This window comes from Protopterus annectens, chromosome 8.part0 (genome assembly GCF_019279795.1).
Source record: "Protopterus annectens isolate FY-2018-M chromosome 8.part0, PAN1.0, whole genome shotgun sequence".
In the NCBI taxonomy this organism is placed as follows: Eukaryota; Metazoa; Chordata; order Ceratodontiformes; family Protopteridae; genus Protopterus; species Protopterus annectens.
This window is the reverse complement of record NC_056741.1, coordinates 738,546,082-738,571,906: the sequence shown is the minus strand read 5'-3', so window position 1 is coordinate 738,571,906 and position 25,825 is coordinate 738,546,082. Positions and strand designations below refer to the sequence as shown.

General features: G+C 41.4%; 1 protein-coding gene across 2 annotated transcripts in view; it reads left to right on the top strand.

The window, feature by feature from the left end:
• Nucleotides 1–25,825, top strand: part of LOC122809011 (synaptophysin) — a 1,240,178-nt gene that overhangs the window by 1,171,738 nt on the left and 42,615 nt on the right. For both annotated transcript variants that reach the window (XM_044080199.1, XM_044080200.1), the window contains one exon: nucleotides 7,064–7,379. In XM_044080199.1, the coding sequence (XP_043936134.1) occupies nucleotides 7,064–7,375 (312 nt within the window). In that variant the 3' untranslated portion in view covers nucleotides 7,376–7,379. The remainder of the gene's footprint in view (nucleotides 1–7,063; nucleotides 7,380–25,825) is intronic.

Genomic DNA, 25,825 nt, shown 5'->3' with positions numbered 1-25,825 from the left:
AAGCCCCCCACTATGTTTGGGTGTGTTTGTTTATTTTGTTTACAGACGACCACCCGTATTCTTTCCCGAGGAAAAAATTTGATGATGTGGCCGTTCACTATTGTTAGCTTTCAACGCTTAGGTGTCGATGTTTTAGGATTCGACAACCTAAGCTGTCAATGTTATGATATAGATGCGGCATAGGATCTTTTATTTCCACCTGAGGTACCACCAACTCAGTTTAACCGCTCATGGAAAAGACAGCATCCTCAGGAGGGTGCCACTCCCCTTGTGTTGTACTACAGTATTAGCAGTCTTAGCAGTCGATCAACCTAGTGTTGAAATAGAGCCCACAGCCTTTTGTACCAAAGGCAACTGTGCTACAAGTTGCACCACTGACACTGCAAAAATTAAATACTGATTAAAATATGAAATACATTTGATTAAAACTTGTTCTTGCTTGTGACTTACTAGTCAGCTATATTTTTCACTTTTTTAATAATTTTCCATTATTTGTTAGTTTTTTTAGTTATTCCTGAGAATTCACTAAGGTATTACCCCATTGTGTTAATGACAGCAATAAGAAGACAGTTTCCACAATGTGGTATTTTGTGATTCATATATACATTAGCCAGAGTGAGGAAAGATCTCATTATTGCTAATTCGCATGTCTATGAGTTGCAGTTGGCTACACAAAGTGCAGATCATTACTTCCCACAGCAGTTAAGTGTAGTGACCATATCATAAAAGTCATTCTCCCTTACACACAGTGACATAGTATAACATACACAGGCACATTACATACCTCCTATCTTTCACTGTTGTCAGAACGTCCATGATCTAATTTCCCTGCTCAGATATTTAACTGATGACAAGAGTTAATTTTTAATGCCAGACATTCAAGTTTCACACTTCATTTTTTTCAGCATGCATGTCATGGCAAAAGCTGTTTATGAGACTGAGAGGTATGCCTAATGTTTGAGTCACATCATGTTACAAGCATTGCATAATGCCCAAGATCCTCTCTCTGTCTCTCTCTCTCTCTCTCCCACTCTATATATACTTAAAAAACCTGCTAGACTAACTTATCAAAGGTGCAAAGTTCAAATCCGTTTACCTCATGTATTATTTTTTTTTTTAAGGTTAAATATTTTGATAATACATTTCTCATGTCTGTTGGTGGCACAAAATAGTAAATATCCCCTATTGAAGGTGAGAGGGTATAAAGTTTGAAGCTAGTTTAATGCTTTCTACAGCACACTGCTTATCATTGGTGTCTAGTGGTTGCCCACAACTTTTTCCATAAATTTTTATTTATTTAACATTTGTTTACTGGGAAAGCCCGACTTGGAATTAAGCTAATTTTCAGTGGAGGACTAGGGAGAAACACTCCAGATGCATGTCTTTATGACGTGGGAGGAAACCGGAGCACCCAGAGGAAACCGACACGAATGCAGGGAGGACATGCAGACTCCGTACAGAAGGCACCCCAGCTGAGAATCAAACCAGAGAACCTCTTGCGGTGGGGTGACAATGCTACAGCTGCACCATGTGCCTTTAAGGCACACCTTACTGAGTACACCTAGTGTGTAGTGATCCTCCATTCCCTTATCCCTATAATGCTTAAGTGCCACTCAGGCATGAGTATAGAGCCATCTCCGATGGCTATTGTTTCCTACACCCTCCTGATTCCCTTAGTGTTTAAGTGTTGCTCAGTCATACAATATTGATTATCTCTAGTGTCATAGTTTCATAGTTTCATAGCTTAGTACTAAGCTAACTGCCCTTGCAAGCCATTTTAAGCCTAGCCAATTATTCCTTGTAAGACTCAAACCCTGCACCTTGTGTTTGTAAGACAAACACCTTAACCATTAGGCCACCCTGTTCCTCTTACCCACCCATCCTCTTGGTGTGTAAGCGCCACTCAGGCACAAGTATACAGTTATCCCTGGTGGCAAGTAGATGCCCCCACCCATTATTCCATACTTTGCTTATTAGTTTAGGAGTGTTTTAATAGGGTGATGGTGGTGGAATTCAACCACGCTGCACCTAAAGTTAAGGGCATTATTTGTAAAAATTGGAATATGTTGAGACATAACCCTGAATTAGTAGGTATTTTATGTACAGATCCTAGATTTGTTGCCAATCTGGTTGGAATTTAAAGAACTTATTTGAAAGAAACACCATTAAGAAAAGGAATGAGATGTTAGGGACAAAAAGGTGCAGGCTTGTCAACAATGTAAATACATCCTAGAAAAGACAGTATTGTTTTAGGAAATTCAGCTGCTACAAAAATATCCCTAAAGAGAGGAAATTGTGAAACCAAAAGTTTAATACACTTTGCAGTTTGTAAAAAATATACCTGTTTTTACATTGGAAAAACAGAAAGAACTCTTTAGAAACAAATGGATTTATGAACATTGTTACAGTATAACAACAAAAAATGTTATCAAAGCCCTCTATAAGCATTCCTTGTGAAAGGCTTCCCATGATGAATTTTTATTTGGTATTTCAGAAATAGTAGAGCTTGATCCTAGGGGAGGAAATTGGAAAAATGTCTTAGAGTATAAGGAGTTATTATGGCAGTTCAGACTTAACACTCTCACATTTCCTGGTCTTAATTATTACTTTTTTTATGCAGCCAGTTTTGAAACAGAGAGCTGCTAAATTACAAAAGCTATTTTGATTATGTGAACTTCATTTTTAGTTTATATGAACAGTATTAGTTTGAGCATATTAATTTTCTTATGAACAATTTTGGACTGATTTGTCTGGCCTTACTTAGTATCCTTTGCTATGGTTAAATCCCTCTAGCTCCTACCTACTCTACTGTGGTGTACCCCCGGTTTGATCTTTGCTGATCTATTATTCACACTATACATGTTGTGACTATGGGAGTCCATGATAAGTAGTCATATTCTCTGTCAGTCTTATGATTGATGATATTCAGCTTTACCTTTTCTCATGAAAATTTGCTTCATTTTTCAACTTGGAAGGACTGCTTTGATTCCTGGTTTAGATAGTGTGCAGTCAACTGAAACTCAACCCATCTAAGACTGAGGGAGTGCTGATTGATACAACCATCTGTTCATCCATTTTTCTTTTCTTTTCTCTCCCTATTTGTTATCTGTGGCAGCCTCAACTGGAGCTTGTTTCTCTGTTTCATGAGCTGCGCATTGTTCCTGATGGTAGACTGAAGCTAAGGGATCAGGTGTTAGCCATCATTAAGATTTCTTATTTCCACTGGAAGAATTTTGTCCAGGTCCGAAATTGAACATCATCTTTGGACCTTGAAATGTCAGTGAATATTGAAGCATTGTTCCATCTGGACTATTGCAATGCTGTATTCCTGGGGATTTCAGATGGTGACTTGGCCCATCTTAAATGAGTACAAATTTCCACTGCCATGTTGGAAATGGTCATTTACACCTGTGCTTCAGGATTTGATATGTTCTACATAGCTAGTTCTGATGCTGCTTTTTACTGTGATTCTTTCAACATGTCAACTTACACATATATATATATATATATATATATATATATATATATATATATATAAAGTTCCAATTATAACCACTGAAATTTCAAAACATTGAAATTCTGATCATCGAGACCAGAACATTGAATTTTGAAACATCGAAGGTGTAACAAAAAATAAGAAAAGAAAAAAAAGAAAAATTAATTTTAACAATTGTATGCAGGGAGCTGCGCCCCCCCCCCACTTTAATATTCCAACTCTGAGACCGCACTACAGTGGAGTAAAGGGAAATCTCCCATTTAGCGCTATATACAGAAGTGCTAAACGGGAGATTTTCCGTACCCTGTCTGTAGTGCCATCACACAGATGGCACATAGACACACACAGTTTGCAGGGCACCTTGGTGCCCTGCAAAAACACAAACATTTTCCCACCTACACTTACTTTTTCCTTCCCCTTCAAACCATTGATGTTTTAAAACTCGATGTTCTGGTGTCGATGATCTGAACTTCAATGTTTTAAACATTCGATGGTTTGAAGGGGACCCATATAGATATATAGATATATATATATATATATATATATATATATATATATATATATATATATATATATATATATATGGGTTCCATACACTAGATCGAATTTTCACTAATTCAAAATAGTGCATGGAATGCTCACTGCAGCGAACGTGCACTTAATCGAAAGTGCACTTACGTGAAGTTCATTTACAACGAACGGGTGTTGATTTATTTATGTATAGATTATTTATTTACTTTTAAGATGCACAAACTTTGATATAAGCATTTTACTCTAAATGGTTAAGAAAATAAAATTGCAGTTTTCTTGTAGGGGTGTGCCCCATAACCCTTCTATTTAATTTTTATTGCTCAAAGGTCACTCAGTCAGAGAGATTAGAACAATACTTGCTTTCAGAAAAACATGGAGATCTTGTAGTAGTTGTCAAGGTTGTGTGATGTCAGAGTGAGAATAATTAAGTAGAGGATGAGGCTTTGGGTATTATCCTCCCACAGTTAGATTTTATATGGAATGCATTCTTCAGAACCGTGTCTTTCAGTGCAAATTCAGGATTTTTTGGGGTATACTGTGCTTATGGTACTTTGTGTTTGAGGATTTTGTTGTCAGAATTTCGTGAGTCATTGAAATGCACTGGAGGATTATATAGGTGCTCGCTGCTTCTCTGTACTGCTGATGGAAAAGTGTGGAGTGCTTACTAAGACATTTTATTAATTTGTAGCCGATACTTAGTTGAAAATTCTTAATTTCTGGGTTTTCTGTCCGTTAAGGCAATCAGAAAGAAAAACCTTAAGTTTTGCATTTTTTTTTCTTGGAATGTTTTCATATGTGAAAATGAATAAGAATGTAAAATTGTTAATAAAATCCTGCCTGGAAATAATAGGTATTGTTTAAATATGAGTTGTCATTGTTTTACACCTAGTTACATTCAGAGCATTATCAAAATGTCATTTGCTTTTCGCTGTTACTTGGTGACAACACTCCGGTTACAATGTTCTTGACAAGTTCTTTGCTGTTATTTGTTATGTTGTTACTATGTGCACAATCACTTTCACTATTCTCTGTCTTGTGAAAAGATACTTGATTTGTTGTACACATGATCACATGATCATCTCTATAACGGGCCTGGTAGAGATCTGTACTTATACCAGTTAATAAACGTAATCTGTACTAAGTAAAATATCTGCTTTTAATCTGTAAGTAAAATTGTTGCCTTCCTTTGAAATCATCAATTACAATTGTGTTTATATTTAGGAAAATATACCATCTGGTGTTAGAGCAGTCAGGTTATGAGCTTTTTATTAGTCTGAACAATATTTAGACAGCAGAGTGTCTTTGTGTGTGTGTGTGTGTGTGTGTGTGTGTGTGTGTGTGTGTGTGTGTGTGTGTGTGTGTGTGTGTGTGTTTGCGCGTGTGTATGTGTGTCTATATTTATATATATATATCTATATCTATATATATATATCTGTGTGTGTGTATTTTGAAGGTCAACAAAATGAGGGCAGTTCCCTATAGGAAACTGAATGAATTATATTTATATTAGCTACCACACTATATTTAATGCCCTTCATTTTATCCGAAAACTTACATTCATGCAATTAATAATCGTACATGATCATAGTTAAAAAGGGTTAAAACACTGATTTTATATGCAAATTAATCAATGTTAATGATGTGATGGTCTGTTTAACTGTTGAAGTGGTGTAAATGGGATTGTCTGATGAAATTCTTTTTAGAACTAAAGTACTAATTACTATTCCAATAAACTGTTGTTGATATTGATGTTTGGTAGTTTTATTATATATTTTCTTCTTATATCAGTCAGTGAGTTTGCTGGTTTCTTATTTTTGGTAGTTAAAATACAACTGTCAGAAGCAGGCATATACAGTTCATAGTGAAAAAAAAATAATCATTCACATGCAATAACTAGTGAATCAGTTTATGTTAGCTCTCACATTCCCTCCAGTAATAAATAACAGGCACGTGAGTGGTCTGCAAAAGTGTGATTAAGCTTTCACTTTCTTATACACAATGTTAAAACTTTGCATTCCTGGTATAAATGGAGATTGAGATGGGGCAGCAATCATAGCGGGGTGAAGCACACTTATGAACTTAAGGGCATCTAATTTAGCCTGTATTTTAAGTGTAGTACAAAGTGGAGAAGAATACCAACTGCAGGCAAACCAGTCTCACATCGCTATTACAAAATTAATGCAAACCCTGTCGGGGAAATCTTAGCTTATTATCATATCAGATTGACTTCAAGATGAAAGACACAATTCTTATTTACAGTATCACTGTTCCTTCTCTTCAGTGAATAGGTTAGGTTATTTGAAGAGTGAGAGTGTTGTCTCTGTACAAAAAGATAATCTTTAAGCAGTTTCTAACAAATTGCACAAAATGTGACAAAAATACTTCCAGTGCTCCCAGAAAGAACAAAAGTTGGTTTCATACTGAGTTTTATTCTCATAGATGCCATTTACAAAAGGTATGTATAAAGTGTATAATGGTTAACATACACTATAGTACCATAGATGTAACGGTAATAGTTGTCTACCATGGGATAATAAAAAGTAACCTTATTCTATTCTAATTTGCTTTTACTTGAATATAGATTACTTTATTTGGTGACTTATTGTCTGATTGATTGTGCTACATTTGTATGTTGAAATCTGCTATTGACTACAAAAAACAACTGCCTACTACAAACTGTCAAAATGTTTACACTAACAAGCACATCATTAGAATTCTAAGTCACATGACATGGAATTAGGAAGTAAATGGACAGCTGCACAGCCTACAGTAAATAGTAATACAGGTTTAGTATACTTAATAAGCATAGTTCCACTGAAATAACTAAAGTTAAATCTGTTACTTTTATAATCAGAAAACCCACTTTGCATAATGTGAGCATAATTCAGCAAAAAAAAAAAAAATGGTAACAAATTCTTTGCACCTGATCTTTAATGCAGAAAGATTAGAGAAGCCAGAACTGTTCAATGCTTCAGTAACACTAGGGAAAAAAGAGACATGCCACAAAAATATGTATTTCTTCTTCTTTTTAACCAGGTCTTTGGATTCTTGAACTTCATCCTTTGGGCTGGCAACATGTGGTTTGTATTTAAAGAGACCGGCTGGACTGCCCCATTCATGAAATATCCTCAGGCATCAATGGAAAAGCAGCCAGCACCTGATTCCTATGGCCAACCCTACAGTCAGGGCCCAGGTTATGCACCACAGGACTCGTATGGCCAATCTGGAGGCTACCAACCAGATTACAGCCAACAAGGATATGGTCAACCAGGGGAATATGCACCGCAAAGTTACGGTCAAGGCGGGTATGGACAGGGAGCACCAACCTCCTTCTCTAATCAGATGTAAACTGGTAAGTATAGTGGGTTACAAGGCAGGAGGTATGATCATTATGTCAGGGTGGTTACATTCTAGAGGCTTTTCTAAGTACACCTTTACTGTTTCCCCCTTGTCTCATTCCATTTCAGAAAAGTTGTATTTGTAACAGAATTGTTGATGGTAATGCCCTTATGTAGACAAGAAGATGTGAACGGAGTCTCTTACACATGGTAAAAGAAAATAGAGTGGAGTAGGTGGAGTGGATTGAGAAATATGTTGTGTAATCTTTCATTTGTGGAGTGTAATACATGTGTTAGTTATATCTTATGGGCTCAGAAAGGTGAAGCTGAACAATGACCTTAATTATTAACAATCAGTTGTACAGACCCAGATCATTATCAGTACCCCCTCTACCTTTTTCCCATTTTCTACATTGGTTGGGTTTGTTGGATCAACTGTTGCCACTTGTCTCGATTAAGTGCCACTCACCTGCCTTCTTCAGCTTTCATGTCTGACTGTTCCAGGTCTTCTCTCATGTAATCTATTCATCTCTCAGCTAGATACCTTTGTTTCTTCTTCTTCCTGTCTCTCCCAAACCTTATTCATCGAATCATCTTCTGCTTCCTGCACATGTGAGAGGACCACCATAGCAAGTTCTTTTTGGCTTCTGGCAATTGCATTTCTGAGTAACCATCTGCATTTTCATGTCCTTTAAACATTTTGTTTTCAATCTAATAATCATATGCTGATGAGATAATTATCTCTCCAGCTCTGGATGTTTGCCAGTGCCATGCTAGGCAGACTCTAATGCTCACCAAATAGTGTTACGAATGATTTGTGGTCACTGATCCATTTAAGTGTTCTAATCCTTAGGTATTGGTTGAATTTATTTACTCACAAGAATTAAAGGTGGAACCTCTTTATTTGTGGATATTTTTATCTGCTGGGGGAAAGTACTTTTCATGTATAAGCAGTGTTTCCTTAACAGACAGCATATCACAGTAAATTACAATTCCAGTCCCCTATGTAGAAGTATAACAGTATAGTGGACATGCTGCTTCAGGTCATAATGTTCATATAGTTTTTCACACATAAACAATTAATATTAATAATTCTTTATATTCCTTAAATGCATTTTCTTCCTGGTGATGTCCTTCATGGATGCATCTGCAGTCATAACAAGTGGGTTGTCCTGTCGTCAGGCAGCCCTGCAGTCGCTGATGTCGCACTCCACCCGGCGTCATCTCTGCTGGTCTTCGGTATATAAGCATCAGCCGCCATTTTCCTTAGTCTTTCTTGAGAAGCTCGGTCGGATCCAGAGATTACTTCTACCGAATACTACTTGAAGACTTCTAAAGCTAAGTACTCTTTCTTGCCTCAGCCGATGTCAGAAAAAGTTAACAATTGTTTAACCTGTGGGAAACAAATACCTCATAAAGATTTCCACTCTTACTGTCTGCCTTGTTTAGGCCCAGCAGCAGCCTGTTCGGCCTGTGCTTCAACGCAGAACAGTTTTACTGATTTTGCATACATTATGGGATTCTCCGACTACCCCAAAAACGCAAAGATAAAGACCGACACGAAACCACGGCAAAGCAAACGAAACCGAAAACTGCTCAAAGTACAGCTGAACCTATTCTTACAACTGAGGCCCCTGCTACAATTCTTGAATCGACCTCAGAAATTTTACCCACTACGGTGACTGACTTATCAGATACCATCCTTGGATGTCTCTACCCCAGCACGTGGTGCTGCTAGGCCTCCAGCAGCCATGTCCATTAAGGCCTTCGCCAGGGCTAAAGCAGCCAAGACTACTAAATCAGTGCCTGTTAAACCCCCTCATCCAGGCCCTCTTCTAGTTCTCAAATGCTTTCTTTGGCAGAAGATTTAATTTCTTTAATTAGAGGATCTCAATCTCACCCAGACAGGGCCTCTCAGCCCCCAGAGAAGAGACCTAGGGCAGAGAGGCCTGAGGCAGTGTCTTCTGATGATGCTGCTCATGAATGAGACATAACTGACCAGCCTGAGGCTCCTTTTCCAATTTGAAGATTCTGATGCTGAAGAATCCATTCCAGCTGCTTCCCCACCAGAAGAATTCTCCTTTGGAGAAACCCTGCATGCCATGCGAGAACAGTTCCAATGGCAGCAACAGGATTTTTCAGACTCCAGAAAAAGACTTAGGACTTTTCTGCACCTACCACAGCACAGGCCCTTAGCTATACCTCCTGTTCTCTCTGTGGTGGATGATGCTTTCAATGATGTTTGCTCCGCTCCAGATTCTTTAGCCCCAGCCCCTGCCAAACCAGACAGATTTTACAGGGTGCCAGATACTCATCACCACCTTTACAAGGCTCCTCTTGCAGACCCAGAAACTATATCCCAGGGTCCCAAGGCAGTAGCCGCAACCACAGCTAAAAACCCTATTCCATCTGAAAGGGAAGCAAGGTCAGTAGACAGATGGGGTCTAAAGGTCTACACTTCAGCTACTCTCTCAGCTAGAGCTTTAAACTGTCAGTTTCACATCATACAATACCAAGAGTTTATGCTTGATCAGTTAACTAAAAAGCTAACTACTGATGAATCTCTTGATAAGAAATATGTATTAGAGATGGTAAATAACATACAACAGGTTAGCAACCATTCTTTAAAATGTGGCTATGATGCACTGGAGGCTTCATTTAGATCAGCCATGACAGGCACAGTGATAAGAAGACATGCATGGTTAAAGGAACAAGCTTTACGGATCATGTTAAAGCTAAGTTGCTTGATGCTCCTATGGACAAGACAAGTTTGTTTGGTACACCTGCCCAGCAGGTTATGAAGAAAATGGAAGAAAAGGCAAAATCTGTTCAAACTGTTAAAGATTTCCTGCAAGTCCAACCCCAAGGTTTAGCAGGAACTGGCCTAAAAATTGGTCCTTTCCTGACTCTGCAAAATTTCAAAGGGGCAGGAATAGTTTCACGCTCCAGAGGCAGAACCCAATCCAGAGGAGGTGCCTACAGAGGACGACAGTGGCAAGGTAACAACAGAGGCACAGACACAGCCACTGCCTCTACATCAGCACAGCCACAGTGACTTAATCCTAAATCCGCCTACCAGGGAACAAATAGCAGCTCCTCTAGGCGGAAAGTTAACCTTATTTTCAAAGAACTGGCACTACATAACAAAAGACAAGTGGATTTTACAAACCATAGATCAAGGTTACGGTTTCACTTCCACACTTTACCAGTCAAAGAGGAATGCCAAATCTACCTCCACATCAAAAACAGAGGCTCTACGCCAGATAATGGAGTTAGCAAACATGAGAGCTGTGGAAAGAGTGCCAACAACAGAACAAGGAAGGGTTCTACTCCAGACTATTCCTAGTTCCAAGAAAGGAAAAAGTTGGAGACCAATTCTCGACCTGTCCACCTTAAATACATACATCATTGTCCCAAAATTCAAAATGCTGACCCTACAGCAACTTCTTCCCATGCTGGGCAAGGAGTCTTGGCTGGTAACTCTAGATCTCAAGGAGGCATACCACCAATCTGCAGAAGATACCTCAGATTTCTTGCAGGATCAGAGCACTTTCAATTCTCAGCATTGCCCTTTGGCTTATCTACTGCGCCCAGAGTATTCACAAAATGCCTGGCATCAGTAATCGCCCATTGCAGACTACAGGGATTCAAATTTACCCATACCTGGACGACTGCCTGCTAAGGGGACAACAAAAGCAAGCTGACAACAGATTTACAAAGGGTCATTCACTTGCTACAAGGACTGGGATACACAGTCAATTTACAAAAGTCAAGGCTGATACCATCCCAAACAAGGACATTCTTGGGCGGAATTGGACACAGTACAACAAATGGCATTCCTGACTACAGAAAAACAAAAGAACTTCCTCTTTACTTCTTGGCACTAACAAAACTGAACAAGTTAACAGCAAGAAAATTTCTACAGGCCTTGGGCTTCATGGCATCATGCATAATCTTGGTCCCATTTGCCAGACTACATATGAGGAAACTACAGTGGTACCTAAAGAATTTATGGTCCCAACACAGACACAGTCTAGAAACAGAAATCCCACTAATTCCATGCTTAAAACAGGAGTTCCTATGGTGGGCTCAGGCATGCCAGTCAAACCCAGGCCTGCCCTTCGCAGATGTCAACCAAGCCAGACCATCACAACAGACGCTTCAGATCTAGGATGGGGGGCCCACATGCTGGACAAATGCGTGCAAGGATTGTGGACACAGGATCAAATTCACCTGCACATCAACCTAAAAGAAATGCTGGCAGTAAAACTGGCAATCCAAAAGTTCAAACCTTTCCTCAAAGAGGGCCAGTTGATGATAAGGACAGACAACACCACAGTCATGTGGTACATCAACAAACAGGGAGGCACTCATTCATACCCCTATGCAGAATGACCTTGGAGCTGTGGACCCTGGCACTCAGCTACAACATTCAGTTCAGGCAATATTTGTACGGGAAAGACAATACTCTAGCAGACATACTAAGCAGAACCACTTGGATGCCCACGAATGGAAGCTGCGGACATCTTCAAGACCATCTCAAAGAAATGGGGAATGCCACAGATAGACCTATTCGCATCACCTCTCAATCACCAGCTCGAAAAATTCTGCACGAGGACATTCCACCCACTAGCATGGAAAGTGGACTCACTCTCCTTCAACTGGAAAGGCCTAACAGCATATGCATTTCCTCCTCTTCCTCTGATACACAAGGTACTACTAAAGATCAAGGAAGAACGTCCAAGGATAATCCTGATAGCCCCAAACTGGCCAAGACAACACTGGTATCCACTACTGAAGAGCATGTCTCGGAACAACATGTGGCCAATACCCTGATGCCTTTGATGTTAACACAGAACAACTACAGCATCATACATCCAAACCTAAAACGCTGCAACTGACTGCATGGAACATCACATAGCAGCAGCTAATCCAGAACTTTCCCAAAGAGTTAAAGACATTATTCTTGAAGCACGCACACCTTCAACAAGAAAGAACTATGCTGGAAAATGGAAAAGGTTTGTCATTTGGAGTACCGAAAGAGGAAAAGATGTGTCAAACATAGATATGCCTAACATTCTGGAGTATCTGGCCGAACTTCTTCATTCAGGCCTGTCCTACTCCTCCATCAAGATACATGCATCAGCTATTTCAGCAGAATACAGCTTTGATCCTCCTGTTTTTTCACACCCTTTGCTCAGGCAGTTCCTCAGAGGAATCAAGAATGTAAAACCTCCCAGGAAACCACCATTACCAGCTTGGGACTTAAACTTTGTGCTAGAAAAGTTGACACTAGCACCCTTTGAACCAGCAGCAACAGCAGACCTACAACACCTGTCATGGAAAACTGCTTTCCTACTGGCAATTACTTCAGCAAGGAGGGTTTCAGAACTACAGGCCTTAATGGCAGTGCAACCCTTCCTAATCTTCCACCAAGATAGAGTGTCCTTGAGGACTAATCCTACATTTATGCCTAAGGTGGTATCCAGAGTATCTTTAAACCAGGCAATCCACCTACCTTCCTTCTTTCCCAACCCACAAAACAGAGGGAAAGAATACTGCATACCTTGGATGTACATAGACAGCTACGCTACTACTTGGACAGAACAAAAATAGCAGAAAGACTGACCAACTTTTTGTAGCCTATGCAACTGGAAGGGAAAAGCTATTTCCAAACAGACAATCTCCAAATGGATAGGAAATTGCATACGATACTGTTACTCCTTCCATGGAAAACCAATTCCACAGAACATAAGACCTCATTCTACAAGGGCAACAGCCACTACCACAGCCTTCTTACGGTGGCAACCAAAGACATTATTGGCGGCTACTTGGACCTCCGTGCATACATTTGCCAAGCATTATAATTTGCCTCTTTATTCCAGATCGAGCAGGGTTTGCCACTGCTGTACTGCAAGGGATCTTAAACACACCATAATCTACCTTTATCCTCCTCCCTAGTTGGCTATGGTATTCTACCCACTTGTTATGACTGCAGATGCATCCATGAAGGACATAGTACAGTTTTGTACCTACCATAAATGTAGATGTCGAACTGGATAGCATCTGCAGTCAACTCCCTCCTTCCCTCTGTGGTACTCCTAGGGTGTTTACCCTCCTAATAGCTAGCTGTTGGGGAGTCTTTATGGTGTATTTGTTTGTATGTATCTACATATATGCTCATTGTTGTGTTTACCTCTATCTATTTGGAAACATTGGCATCTATCCAAATTTTACCCTGCAAGAGGGCTACTGGCATCTGGGGCAAGAAACACTGAGGAAAATGGCGTCGGCTGATGCTTATATACCCGAAGACCAGCAGAGATGGGTGGAGTGCGACATCAGCGAAGCGGACCCGACTTTGGAATCCGGCCGACTGCAGGGCTGCCTGACGACAGGACAACCCACTTGTTATGACTGCAGATGCTATCCAGTTCGGACATCTACATTTATGGTAGGTACAAAACTGTACTTTTCTGTTGCTGCAGAAGTTGTTTCTTTAAAAGCCTCTACAACATGCAGTCTACATGGTTCCTTTTCAGGCACTTCATCATGCATTTTCAAAATTTCTTCATGAGATTTAAATTCATTTGACATAGAATGGCTCACTGTCTTTATTTGCAGGTCAACACAAGCTTCTGTAACCATTTCCTCCACAAAATTTTAGTCCTTCTCCTTTTACCATAACCAGTAACAACTGTTCCATTTGTTTTTCTTAACACACTGCAGCCATAATCTGACCCACTACTGACAAACTCTCTCCATTTTAAATTTGTTAGGACACCAAATTATTTCTTTAGAAACACTGACAGAGACAGTTTCTTAGATACAGTATATTGTTACCCTTGTATAAATCTTCCTTTAAACTTTTTATTTATTCTTTTCAACTAGAAAATCATATATATTGGACTTTTTTCTCTTTTTAGCACTGAAACCTTTGACAGCTCAATTTCCTCTTATTTCATATTCTTTTCACAAAAAGGTTAGTATTTAACCTTCACTTGAGGCAGCATTCCACTACAACATGCTTGCTTTATCCCATCTTCCCAACAATTCAGGCATCTCACAACTATACTGAGCTTGTGGGCTAGGATTCATACTATTAAAATACTGTCCAACCTTTCAGGCCAGCTCAGTTGCCATAAAGGGAGCTCTGAATGCAGCTCAGGTGCCCGATGAGATTGGCAAGATAGGAAGGAAATGAGTAGTCACTTCCATCTCTCCCATCCTGGGGGAGGTGCCTGTGGCAGGCCATTTGTATGAGACTTGGTAGGGGCACTGCGTGTTGCCCCCATGCGTCTTGCACCAGAAGAGCGCACACTGCTGTAGACCACATACATGTAAGTCACATAATTTAGCATGCAGAAACATGCTGCCTGTAGTAGGCAGTATGCAGCAGAGCTCAGAGTGCCTCTGAGAGGGAAGGAGAGCTCCACTGTGGGATGGGTAGGTTCATAGGTTCATAGGTAGGTACTAGGCTATCTGCCCGAGGGCATTTATAAGCCTAGCCAGAGTGTGTCAGCTTTCACCACCCCATTGATTAATTAACTGAGCCTCTGTCAAGAAGAGCTAATGAAGTGATCCCAGGGGTGTATTTTCTGTTACCCATCCACTCGTCAAGGTTTCTCTTGAAGAGTGTTAGTGAAGGGCTCTGCCTAATGTAGTTAGGAATTTTGTTCCAAAGCATGGGGAGTCTCTGTGACAGGAATCTATCCCTCCAGCATGTTCTATTTATTGTTGTGGCGAGGTTTAGTTCACTAGAGCGAGTGGCTCGCAGTGACTTGGATTTCTTTAGGTGGAGCATGTCCATCAATTCTGAGTTGGACATGGCTTTGTAAGTCAGGCAGAGATCACCTCTGAGTAAGCAATATGCCACTGAGTACAGCCGGAGTTTTTCCAGTCAGGCGGCATAGGACATATGTTTGAGGCCTGTAATCCTCTTGGTGAGGTACTTTTGTGGTCTTTTCAGCTGTTGGAAGTGTCTTGTGAGGTACATCCCAAATGGGGCATTGTACTCGATAATGGGTCTGATGAGTGACGAGTAGAGGGGCACTATAACCTCTTTATTTCTATATGCGAACCCTTTAGTAATTAGATGGGCTACATAGAAGGATTTCCTAACTACTTTGGCAATATGATTGTCAAAGGAGAGATTACTATCTACCTGGGTCCCCAAATCTCTTATTACATCTTCTGTATTAAGGGGGCTGCCACCTATGTGGTAATTCATGGGTGTTTTGTTTTTCCCAAACGGGATGACTGTGCACTTTTTGGCATTTAGCTTGAGACCATGACTTTGACACCAGGTGTCCGTCTCAGTAAGGCCCTTTTGGAGAATGTCCGTGTCAGCCAGAGTGTCAATTATGGCTCCCCGTTTGCAGTCATCGGTGAACTTGGTTAGCCATAGTCCTTCTGTGTTTGCTTGTACATCTGAGAAGTATATGCTGAACAGTAGGGGTCCCAGGACCGAGCCTTGTGGGACACCACTTGTGACTGGTTTAGAGTCGGACCTGGAGCCCGCTATTCTTACTGTGTGAGTTCTGTCTGTAAGCCAGTTGGCAACCCATCTCATGACGTAGGGGTTTATGTTCAGGCTGGTGAGTTTTTCTATTATTCCCGATTGCGGAATGGTGTCAAAAGCCTTGGCAAGGTCAAGGTAGGCTGTGTGAACCACCTTCCCCTCATTTATGGCCTTGGTGACTGTCTTGAAGAAGTCAACCAGGTTTAGTAGGCATGATCTGCCCTTAACAAAGCTGAACTGGGTTGGGTCAAGTGTTTGGAAGTTCCCAATGTCTTTGTTAATGAGTTCCATGATGATGTGCTCCATAGCCTTGCAGACCAGGCTAGTCAGGCTTATGGAGCGATAGTTACCAGGGTCAGTTGTGGCCCCTCCTTTGTGGAGTCGAATAACCGTTGCTGTGCGCCATTCTATGAGCACGTAGCCTGTGGAGAGGCTGAAGTTGAACAGTGTGTTTAGGTGAGGGGTTAGTTCGTTCTGTAGTTTGTGCAAGACGCAGCCTGGGACACCATCTGGCCCCATTGATGCTGTGCTTTTGTTTTTTGAAAGGGCTGTTTTCACCTGTGCGTCTGTGATTTCCGGGACACTACACCTTTCCGGTATAGTTGGGGGCCCTTTTGGGGGTGAGAGGGGGGTGAAGTTTGCACTGAATCTATCTGCCAGGATGTTGGCAATATCAGTAGGTTCAGTATATTTTTGCTATTTTGCACTAGCTCAGAGCATATCTGCGAGTTGCCACTTAGATTCTTGACATAGCTAAAGAAGGCTTTGTGGTTATCTTTCAAATCCTTGGCTGTTTTTCTTTTGAAGTCAGCCTTGGATGATTTTATGAGGGACCTTAGTTTCTTACTGATACTGATCAGGGTTGTCTTTCCTTCTTGGGATTTGCTTTTTTTCTGAACTAGTTTCCTCCTTCTATTGTATAGCCTGTTTATGGCAGGGGTCCACCAGACTGGTTTCCTTCTCTTAGGGGAGTGAGTCTTGGTTTTGCTATGGATGGCATGATCCATGCATCCTTGTAGGTGCTCATAGAGTGCATTTGTAAAGGTTCCTGCATCTTGGACACTGTTATCCTTTAGCTTCGGGGCAGTGAAACTTACCACCTCTGTCTTAATTAAGGTGAAGTTTGCTATAGAAAAGTTTTTCACTGTGGTTTCCTTGGTTGGGGGTGGTGGTGTGGTGTGGACATCCAGAGTGATTAGTTTATGGTCTGATCTAACCAGTGATGGGTTTTCCTCTGGTGTGGAACACCTATCGCCCATGTTGGTGATGATCAGGTCCAATATGTTTTCACCTCTGGTAGGGGAGTTTACCAACTGATCCAGGGCATTTGAGTTGATAAATTCCAGGAAGCGCTGGACCTGGGAGTTTGTACTTGAGTAGTTTTCCCAGTTAACGGTAGGGTAATTGAAATTGCCCAATATCAGGGTGTTCGGTAGGACCTTCATGTTTTCCAGTGTCTCCAGAAAGGCGGAGTGGTGGTCCTGGATCATGAAGGGTGATCTGTAGCAGGCCACAATTTGCATTGCAGATTTTCTCTATGTTAGTTGCACATGGATGATCTCAGAGGTATCATGCTGTGCCACTAACCTGGAGGTGTGGGTATCCTTGATGAATATGGATACACCCCCTCCTTTTGTATTTCGATCCATGTTCTGTGGCCAAAATGTGTGACATGAGTTGTAGCCCGGTAGTGCTGGGGTGCTCTGTGGAGCCTTGAACCAGGTTTCAGTTACTGCACAGATGTCGATGTTCTCCATACTGAAGAGTGCTTTGAGCGTGTGCATTTTAAGATTTAAACTCCTGGCATTGAGTAGCATAACCCTCATTTTTTATTTGTGCTGTTTATGGAGGTGGGTTTGACTTTTGAGCCTTGCCTAAAAAAGGCACTATGGGGGCAGCATGAGCCTTGGCCAGTATTCGAAAACCTAGGGGTGACAGGTGCAAGCCATCTCTTGCGAAGCAGCGAGGCTTGTCGAGCATGTCGTCCCAGGCTGACAGACACTGGATCCCCTTTGAATGACACCAGAAGCTTAGCCAATTGTTGAAATTGATCATTTTTTCTTCATACTGCGGTATCATTTTTAGTGAGGGCAGGATGCTACTCGCTGCCCGAATGTGCAAAACCGTGCAAATGCAGTTTTTACAGCAGGGAAATGAAAGAGATAGAAATTAGCCCAAAATGGCCTATAAACTACTAACTTCTGGGCTGGAACCACTCCTCCAGAGACAGATGGCTGCTCAAAGCTCCCTCCCTTTCTCACAGGTGAAGAGAGAAACCTCCTTTTATCCAAGTAAGGTATGGGCAACTCAGAAACTTGCAACACAGCCCTGAATTCAGCACTAGCCTGAAAACTGGACTATACTAGCTTAGAAAGGTGGGAAAGAAGGAACATTTTTTTTGAAAAGATAGGGCAAAAACAGTAAAAAAATACACTTAAAACAGCTTTAAACGACTACAAACAGTAAAAAATACACTTAAAACAGCTTTAGATGACTACAAGCAGTCAGAAAAGGCTTTTAAACAAATTACCCAATTAACCAGTAAAAAAAATCTCAAAACTGAGCCCTGTTCCTATAGTCTTCAATCAGACAAGTTCTAACTGCAAACTCCTGCCACTGGGGTGCAGGGGAACCTTCTCCAAAAAAGAAGGTCTGAATTAGTGCTCAAGTTATACAAACAAAGCTAGATTCAGCAGGCCTGTATCTAGTTTATGCAACAGCAAACAAGGCACACCAGTTTCAGTAAGAAATTCCACAGGACCAGCAACGTGGTCAGCTCTCTACCACCTGACACTCACCACTGACGAATGGCTAGACCAGTAGGGCTACCCAGATAACTACGAATGGTTCATAGAGCTGTGGCTTAGCTTGAGGTGATGTCAGACTTCTACCATACAAAATGAACAAGGAATGGGGGCATCAGGCACAATTTTATTGAGCGCCCCCCCTCCAACACACACACACACACACACACACACACACACACACACACACACACATGGCATCCTTCTGCTTGTTTACTAAATTTAAGCACCGGTGGACACCTTGTGCTTCCCCAACTTTTTCAAATCTCTGTCATCCATCTTCATGCTTAATTCTATCTTGAACATTCTTAGAAATGTTAAAGTCAGTTCACTTAACACGTCTCTCTGACAATCTTTGCTACAGATGCTACTAATTAATCTGTCTATTAGTGTTTCATCCAGGTTTGCATCATATTCACAGTTAACTGCGCATTGTTTCTATTCAGCTGCATCCTGACTTGCAGTTTTATTGTTTTATTTGTCTTCTGCTTGCAATGATAAAAAAGTGATTAACACGGTATAATTCTGTTGCTAATGGTTTGGAGTTTAGAACGTCCCTTTAACATTTCTTTGTTTTTTGTACCTTTTATATTTTGGTTTCATGTGCTGAACCAAATTCCAAAGTAAGCCATATCTGGACATACATTAGACTGAGAATGTCACCATGTGTTTATCTTTAGCAATGTCATTCACCATGTAAAAGTGATAAATTCTCTGTGTATGTGTTAAACAAAACCAGACAGCTAGCTTAAATTTGTAGAGTCTTAACTACAACCACACAAATCCTTCAGTTAACTTTGCTACCACTTTTCTCTTGTATGTACTGTACCGAGAAAGAACACATTAGGGGACTAACCATATTATTTACGCAGTTTGTTATCAGAACACTGCACTTATTCACAGACATATTTTATAAAGCACTCCAGCCTGCTTTATGGAAGCTGAATGCTGCAGGAAACTGAATAGGAACACTCAATATACTGTCACTCTTTTGTGGTCTCTGCTCTTAACATATCTTCTTTGCTAGATGCTTCCCTGTTCCTCCCCAGTTATCCACCAGTGGTCATTCAAAAAACACTTTGCTGCATCTACAGCAGTTGTTACCATCCCTTCTAGTTCAGTTTTTGTCAGTTTCCTTTGTCCTTAGCACCCCTCACTGCTTCCCTGTCTGTACCATTTCCCCCATTCCTTTGTATCCTGACCAGTTTTCTTTCCAGTTTTATCTCCTCCTCATATTGTCTCCTTTTTCACCCATCATCTCACATGATTTTTTCCCCAGTTGCTGCTTTGATTCCATCCCATCACTGTTTTCCCAATCCTGTTCTCTCTATAATATTATTCTCCGGTGTTTTCTCTATCAGTTTTTTTGTAATTGTTGCTTCCTTTCCAGATCTTTCCACTTAGAGCTCGCCCACCTTCATCTCAATTCTCCCCTTATTCCCTCTCTGTCCTTATTTTCATTGCTACCTCTGCATGGTCTGATATGTATATTGCCTGTATTTCTATCTCCTCTACCATCTTTAGAGTTTCCTCTTTCCACAGTATCCTGTCCAGTCCAGTGGCTTGAATCAAGCAGTTTCTGATAAATGTGTGCTTCCTGTTTTCAGAATGTCTTTCCCTCCATATATCTTTCCACCTCCTTTTTTCATGTTTCTTTCTAAGTCCATTTTCATCTTTCTATGGTACTGTCTGTTTTGCCAAACAACCTATATTTCTTGGGAACTAGTGTGCCTTTCTATCTGATTCCATTATTCAAAGAACATGCTGTCTTCTGAACTGGATATATGTGTCCTTTACATCCTTGTTTTGGACATAATGGTTCCTTATTGTGTTTCTCCTTCCTTGCCAAATGAACCATCTCCCCTTCCACTTTTATACACCCTTTCAGTCACTACATGTAATCCCTTTCTTTAAAGGGTGCCCACTCCCCTTTGGACACCCTCCACTTTATTGTCTATTTTCCCTTGGAATACCATGAGCTCATGATGTTCCATCCTTTGGTCTCCTGGAGCAGTACCACATCCCCCTTGCATCCTGCTTATTCTGTTGTGTACATTATTTCCTTTGACTGGGTGGAATGTCCCACTATGTTCCAGGTTACCACTTTCAGTCTGTGTTCATTCCTTTCTATTCTCTTCTGTTCTGTTTGGTTTTGTATCCCCTTCTCCCCATCATTGCTGCCTTTGAACAGCTCTCCTCTACTGGGTTTATGCTGAACTGGACCTTCTGTCCTTTGGCCTTTTGCTACACTAAGCCTCCTCTCCCCTCCAATAAAGTTCTGTTGCCTTCCATCCCACAATCTGAGAGCCTGTGGACTTGTCCTTTGTCTTGTCCTTTATTCCCCTGTTGGTTTTGGCCCTGTCCTTCATGCTTTCACTTCTCCGTGACTAACTGTTGTTTGCTCTTGTTTGTCTCTCCCCTTTTCCTTTGCATTTAATCCTACTTTTATAACATTTCACTCTGCTCTAATGTATTGCAGTCAAGTTTAAGACTGGTGTTCCCATAATTATATCTTTCTCGGATTTCCAAGACTTTCTGTATGAAAATACAAACATTATAAAAAATGGCGTATTATAAAAAAAGATCATGTGATAGCAGTCTGCCTGTGTGTACCTCCTCCATTAACCCAGCACTTTTCTGATACTGCCGGAGCACCATACATTAAGCAATTTCTTACCTTTGAATAGTGTCCCATGTTCACAGATCCCATTAGTCCCTGTCAGTCTTATTTTCCTCCTTTTGTCCTGTCTCTTCCATGACTTTAGTCTCTCAGTTCTTCTGGCATGCAGACATGACCTGATGCCTATATATGATGGACTTTAGTGACTGCATCCACTCATTCTTCCTCTTACTTCTCCCATATCTTCCTTTGTGACAAGTGTCTGCATTCCAGTTCTAGATGGTTTCCCCATCTTGCTGTTCTCCTCCGGTATGATTTTCCTGCTTCTAATCTATTTTGTTTTTTTCCCACATCTTTTGACCAATCCGGCCAGCTCAGGTTCTGAATATCCCAAGACTTCAAATTCAGTGTATCCTCTGTGATGGTATGTTCCTCTCCTTCTTTTTCTTCAGCTTTCTGTATTTCTGTCCATGTTTCTGCCGTGATTACTGTCACACTCTCCTCTTTTGCTGGATTTCTTGCTTTACCAGCTTCTTGTACTTCTTCCTGTATCTTTTTTTGTACACTCCCCTCATATTTCCTCTTTTTCCCCATGTTCTTTCCTCCATTTCTCTGTGATTCCCATAATTTTGTCCACTTCACTTTTCTTATTGACATTACTCTGTGTGCCTTTATTTACTTCTTCTTTAGATCTTTTTCCAAGAGGTGCATCTACAGCAAATGTTCTCCATGACACTTAATTCTTCCTAATTCTGGCCTTTTACCAGTTTGTCTACCTGCCCATTTCTGGTGGATATTTAAATTTATTTCTTTGTGTCTGTTGGTCCTGCTTCCACTGTACACAGTCTGTGTAACAAAAGCTCGCACTGCCCCTCTATGTAGAGTTTGTGTCTGTTTCTCTTCCATATTACAATTAAGATAGCAGAGTGTTTAATCCATGCAGAAATTTTCTGGGCTTTTAAGAACCCCAAAAAGTCAGTCATTCCTTGCCATAGTTTATGAAAGGTATCATATAACCCTTAACCAGTTTTATGTGCATTCCATTAAAGTGTTTCAGTTTCAGTGTTTTGACTTCTCATAAAACAAAGTTATGTCTTACCATAACATTCCATCTGTGTTGTAGATCTTTATTCATTCATTACTGTTAGGACTTTGGTTCCGTCCTTGGAACCAACACGGCCGTTGCCAAGCTCGCACCAACCAAAAACTCTCAGCTAAGACCTACCCATAATGCCCCTCTCATAGTCTCTTCAGATCAAGTTTGCCCACCCCTATAGTATAGAAATAATAAAAGAGACAGTAGGAGGCTCTGTCTGAGCAAATACCTTAACTAAGGAAATCCTAAAGTCAACCAGGAGTCCAGGCAGGGGGAAGGAGGATGGGAAGTAATGAATGAATAAAGATCTATAGTACAGATGGAACATTATGGTAAGACATAACTTTGTTATCTGATGTTGTAAATCTTTATTCATTCCTTACTGTTAGGACCGAGTCCCCAGCTACTTGAGTCCTAGATGGCCCTAAGGAAGGATATTCCTGAGCACCATAGAACCAAAAGATGCTCGTCCCCTAAAGGCCAAATCCAATTTATAATGAGTGATAAAGGTATGAGGTCTTGCCCAAGTGGCTGCTGCACAGATATCCATAGAGGCACTGCAATGAAAAGCCACTGAAGTAGCCATCGATCTAGTCTAATGAGCCTTAATTCTGGAAGGTAAAGACACTGTATTTTGATGGAGATGAAGGTAATGGCATTTCTAAGCTAAGAAGATAGAGTCATTTTGAAGACAGGCTTACCTAGTCTGGGTCCTGCAAAGGCCATAAACAATTGATCTGTTTTTCTGAAAGATTTAGTTCTGTCCAAGTAAAACCGAAGTTGTCTATGAACATCAAGGGTATGCAAAAGATATTGCCCTCTGTTTGAATGATGAGGGGAAAAAACAGCAGGTCAATAGATTAGTTAATTGAAAACCTAGAAATGACCTTGGGCAAAAAGGATGGGTCAGTACTTGGGGACAATCTTTCCATATGAAAAATATGACACTCAAGGCCTGCAACTCAGGTACTCTTCTCGCTGAGGTAAGGGCTACTAGAAGTAGAGTCTTCCAAGACAAAAATTTCATATCACATGAATTAGAAGGTTCGAAAGGAGAGCTTGTTAACAACTGAAGCACCAAAGTCAAGTCCCAAGGCTCTATAGGGGGTTTGACAGGAGGTTTAACATGTAATACTCCTTTCAAAAAGGTTTTGCACAGTCGGTGTGACATAACAGAAGCATTATCAAATCCATTGTGAAAGTTTGCGATAGCTGCTAAATGCACAGTGATTGTTGATGCTGAGGCTAATGCATGTAATAAGGTAGTCAGGTATTGTAGGATCTTCTGAATAAGCATGGAGAAGGGATATATGTTATGATCTTTGGCCCATGTAGAGAACCTAGCCCACTTACTAGAATAAATGTTCCTGGTGGAAGGTTTGTGTGAAGCCAGAAGAATCTCACGAGCAGGAGATGAAATATCAGGTAGCCTGGCAATCATCGGAAATGGAGAAACCAAGCTGTGAGCTTGAGGCTGTGCAGGTTAGGGTGAACCAGTCCCTGAGGGTGAGATAGCAGACCCTGTGATTGGTCTAGCATCCATGGGCTATGAATCAGATGAGGCCATAGAAAAGGGAACCAGACTTGATGGTGCCAATAAGGGGCAATGAGTATCACTTTGCTTCTCAACCTTCGAGCTTCCTGGAGGAATTTTGGGATGAAGGGAAATGGGGGAAAGGCATACAGCAGACCCGGGGGGCCAGTCTTGTGTCAGAGCATCCCTCAGTGACTCCCCCTGAGAGGAGATCAGGTCAAAGTAGCTTCTGCATTTGTTGTTTAGGGGAGAAGCAGACAAGTCGCAGCAAGCCTGCCCCAACAGCAGAAGATCTAATCCACTATCATAGGACTGAGGGATCACTCATGAGGCATTAGAATGTTCCCGCTCAGATTGTCCACAATAAGGTTGGAACTCCCGGGAATATGCATTGCTATAAGAAAGCGGTTGGAAGCTATCACCCAGTGCCAAATTCTCATGGCCACCCGACACAGGGGGTAAGACCTGGTTCTGTCTTGTTTGTTGATGTACCAGACGACTGACATGTTGTCCGACTGAATTAAAATAGTCCCGGAAGGAAGGGATGTGTGAAACACTTGCAATGCCAAGAGAACTGCCCTCAATTCCAGGACATTTATGTGCAAATTGGCCTCCATGGGGGACCAGGTGCCTTGGACTGTCTTTCCCTGAAAATGCCCCCCCCACCCCACCCCACCCCACCATAGCAGGGAAGCATCCGTGGTCACCGTGGCCCTGGGTTAGGGAAGACAAAATGGTAGACACCAAAGATTAGATTCTGGCTTCATTCAGCAAAGCATTTCTTTCTTGCAAAGGTTTGTAAGGCGTATCATGTGGTCGAGTGGGTGGGTTAAGAATGACTATTGTGATGAAAGGAGCCACTGTACTAGTCTCATGTGCAACCTTGCCAGTGGAACTAAGGTAATGGTTGCTGCCATAGAATAGCTGTAGTACAAGGTGTGCTGGTACAAATGTCTGTGGGAGGAGGACTTGAATCTGGCTTCTTATTTTTGAGAGCCTGTAAGGAGGAAGGGAATCTCGACAGGATGTTGTGTTGAAGATTGCTCCAATGATTTCCAGTGCTCTTGTTGGGGACATTTGAGATTTGTCCATGTTGATCGTGATACCTAAGTGAAGAGGAAGGCCTTGAGTGTAAGAGAGGCTGTGAATAAGATTCCTGGTCGTGGCGGTAAGGAGCCAGACATCCAAGTATGGAAACACCTGGAATCCTTGTAGTCGGAGATGAGCTACTACAACTGCCATACATTTGGTGAACACTCTGGGGGCTGTCGAGAGACCAAATGGCAGTACCCTGAACTGATAATGATTGGCTCCCAGCCAGAAGCAGAGAAACCTCCGGGAGCGTTTGTCCATCTTTATGTGGTAATACGAATCCCGGAGGTCTATAGAGCACATCCAGTTGTCCTTCCCTAGAAAGGGGAGGATGGACTGTACCATGACCATCTGGAATTTTTGAGGTTTTAAGAATCTGTTTAGTAAGCTGAGATCCAGGATTAGTCTTCAGTCCCCAGTCTTTTTTGGCACTAAAAAGAACCTTGAGTAAAACCAGGATCCTCTCTGGCCTGGTGGGACTGGCTGGATGACTCTTTTCTCTTAGCAGTTTTTCGATTTCTAAGGCTGCTGCCTCCCTCTGACTGGGTGGAACATCGGGGATTCATTTGATGGGTCTGGGAGTAAGATCAAATGGGATATGATAGCCTCTGGATATTATTCTCTGCACCCAAGCATCTGTTGTTATGAGTTGCCAGGCCTGTAGGTGCAGAGAAAATCGAACCCCGACTGCTTCCAGAGAAAGCAACCAGGCCGCTGTTCAGGAGCGCTGGTAGGGTCGGCCGGAAAAGGAATCTCTCTCATCTTGGTTGCACTGACCCCCTCTGCCCCAAAA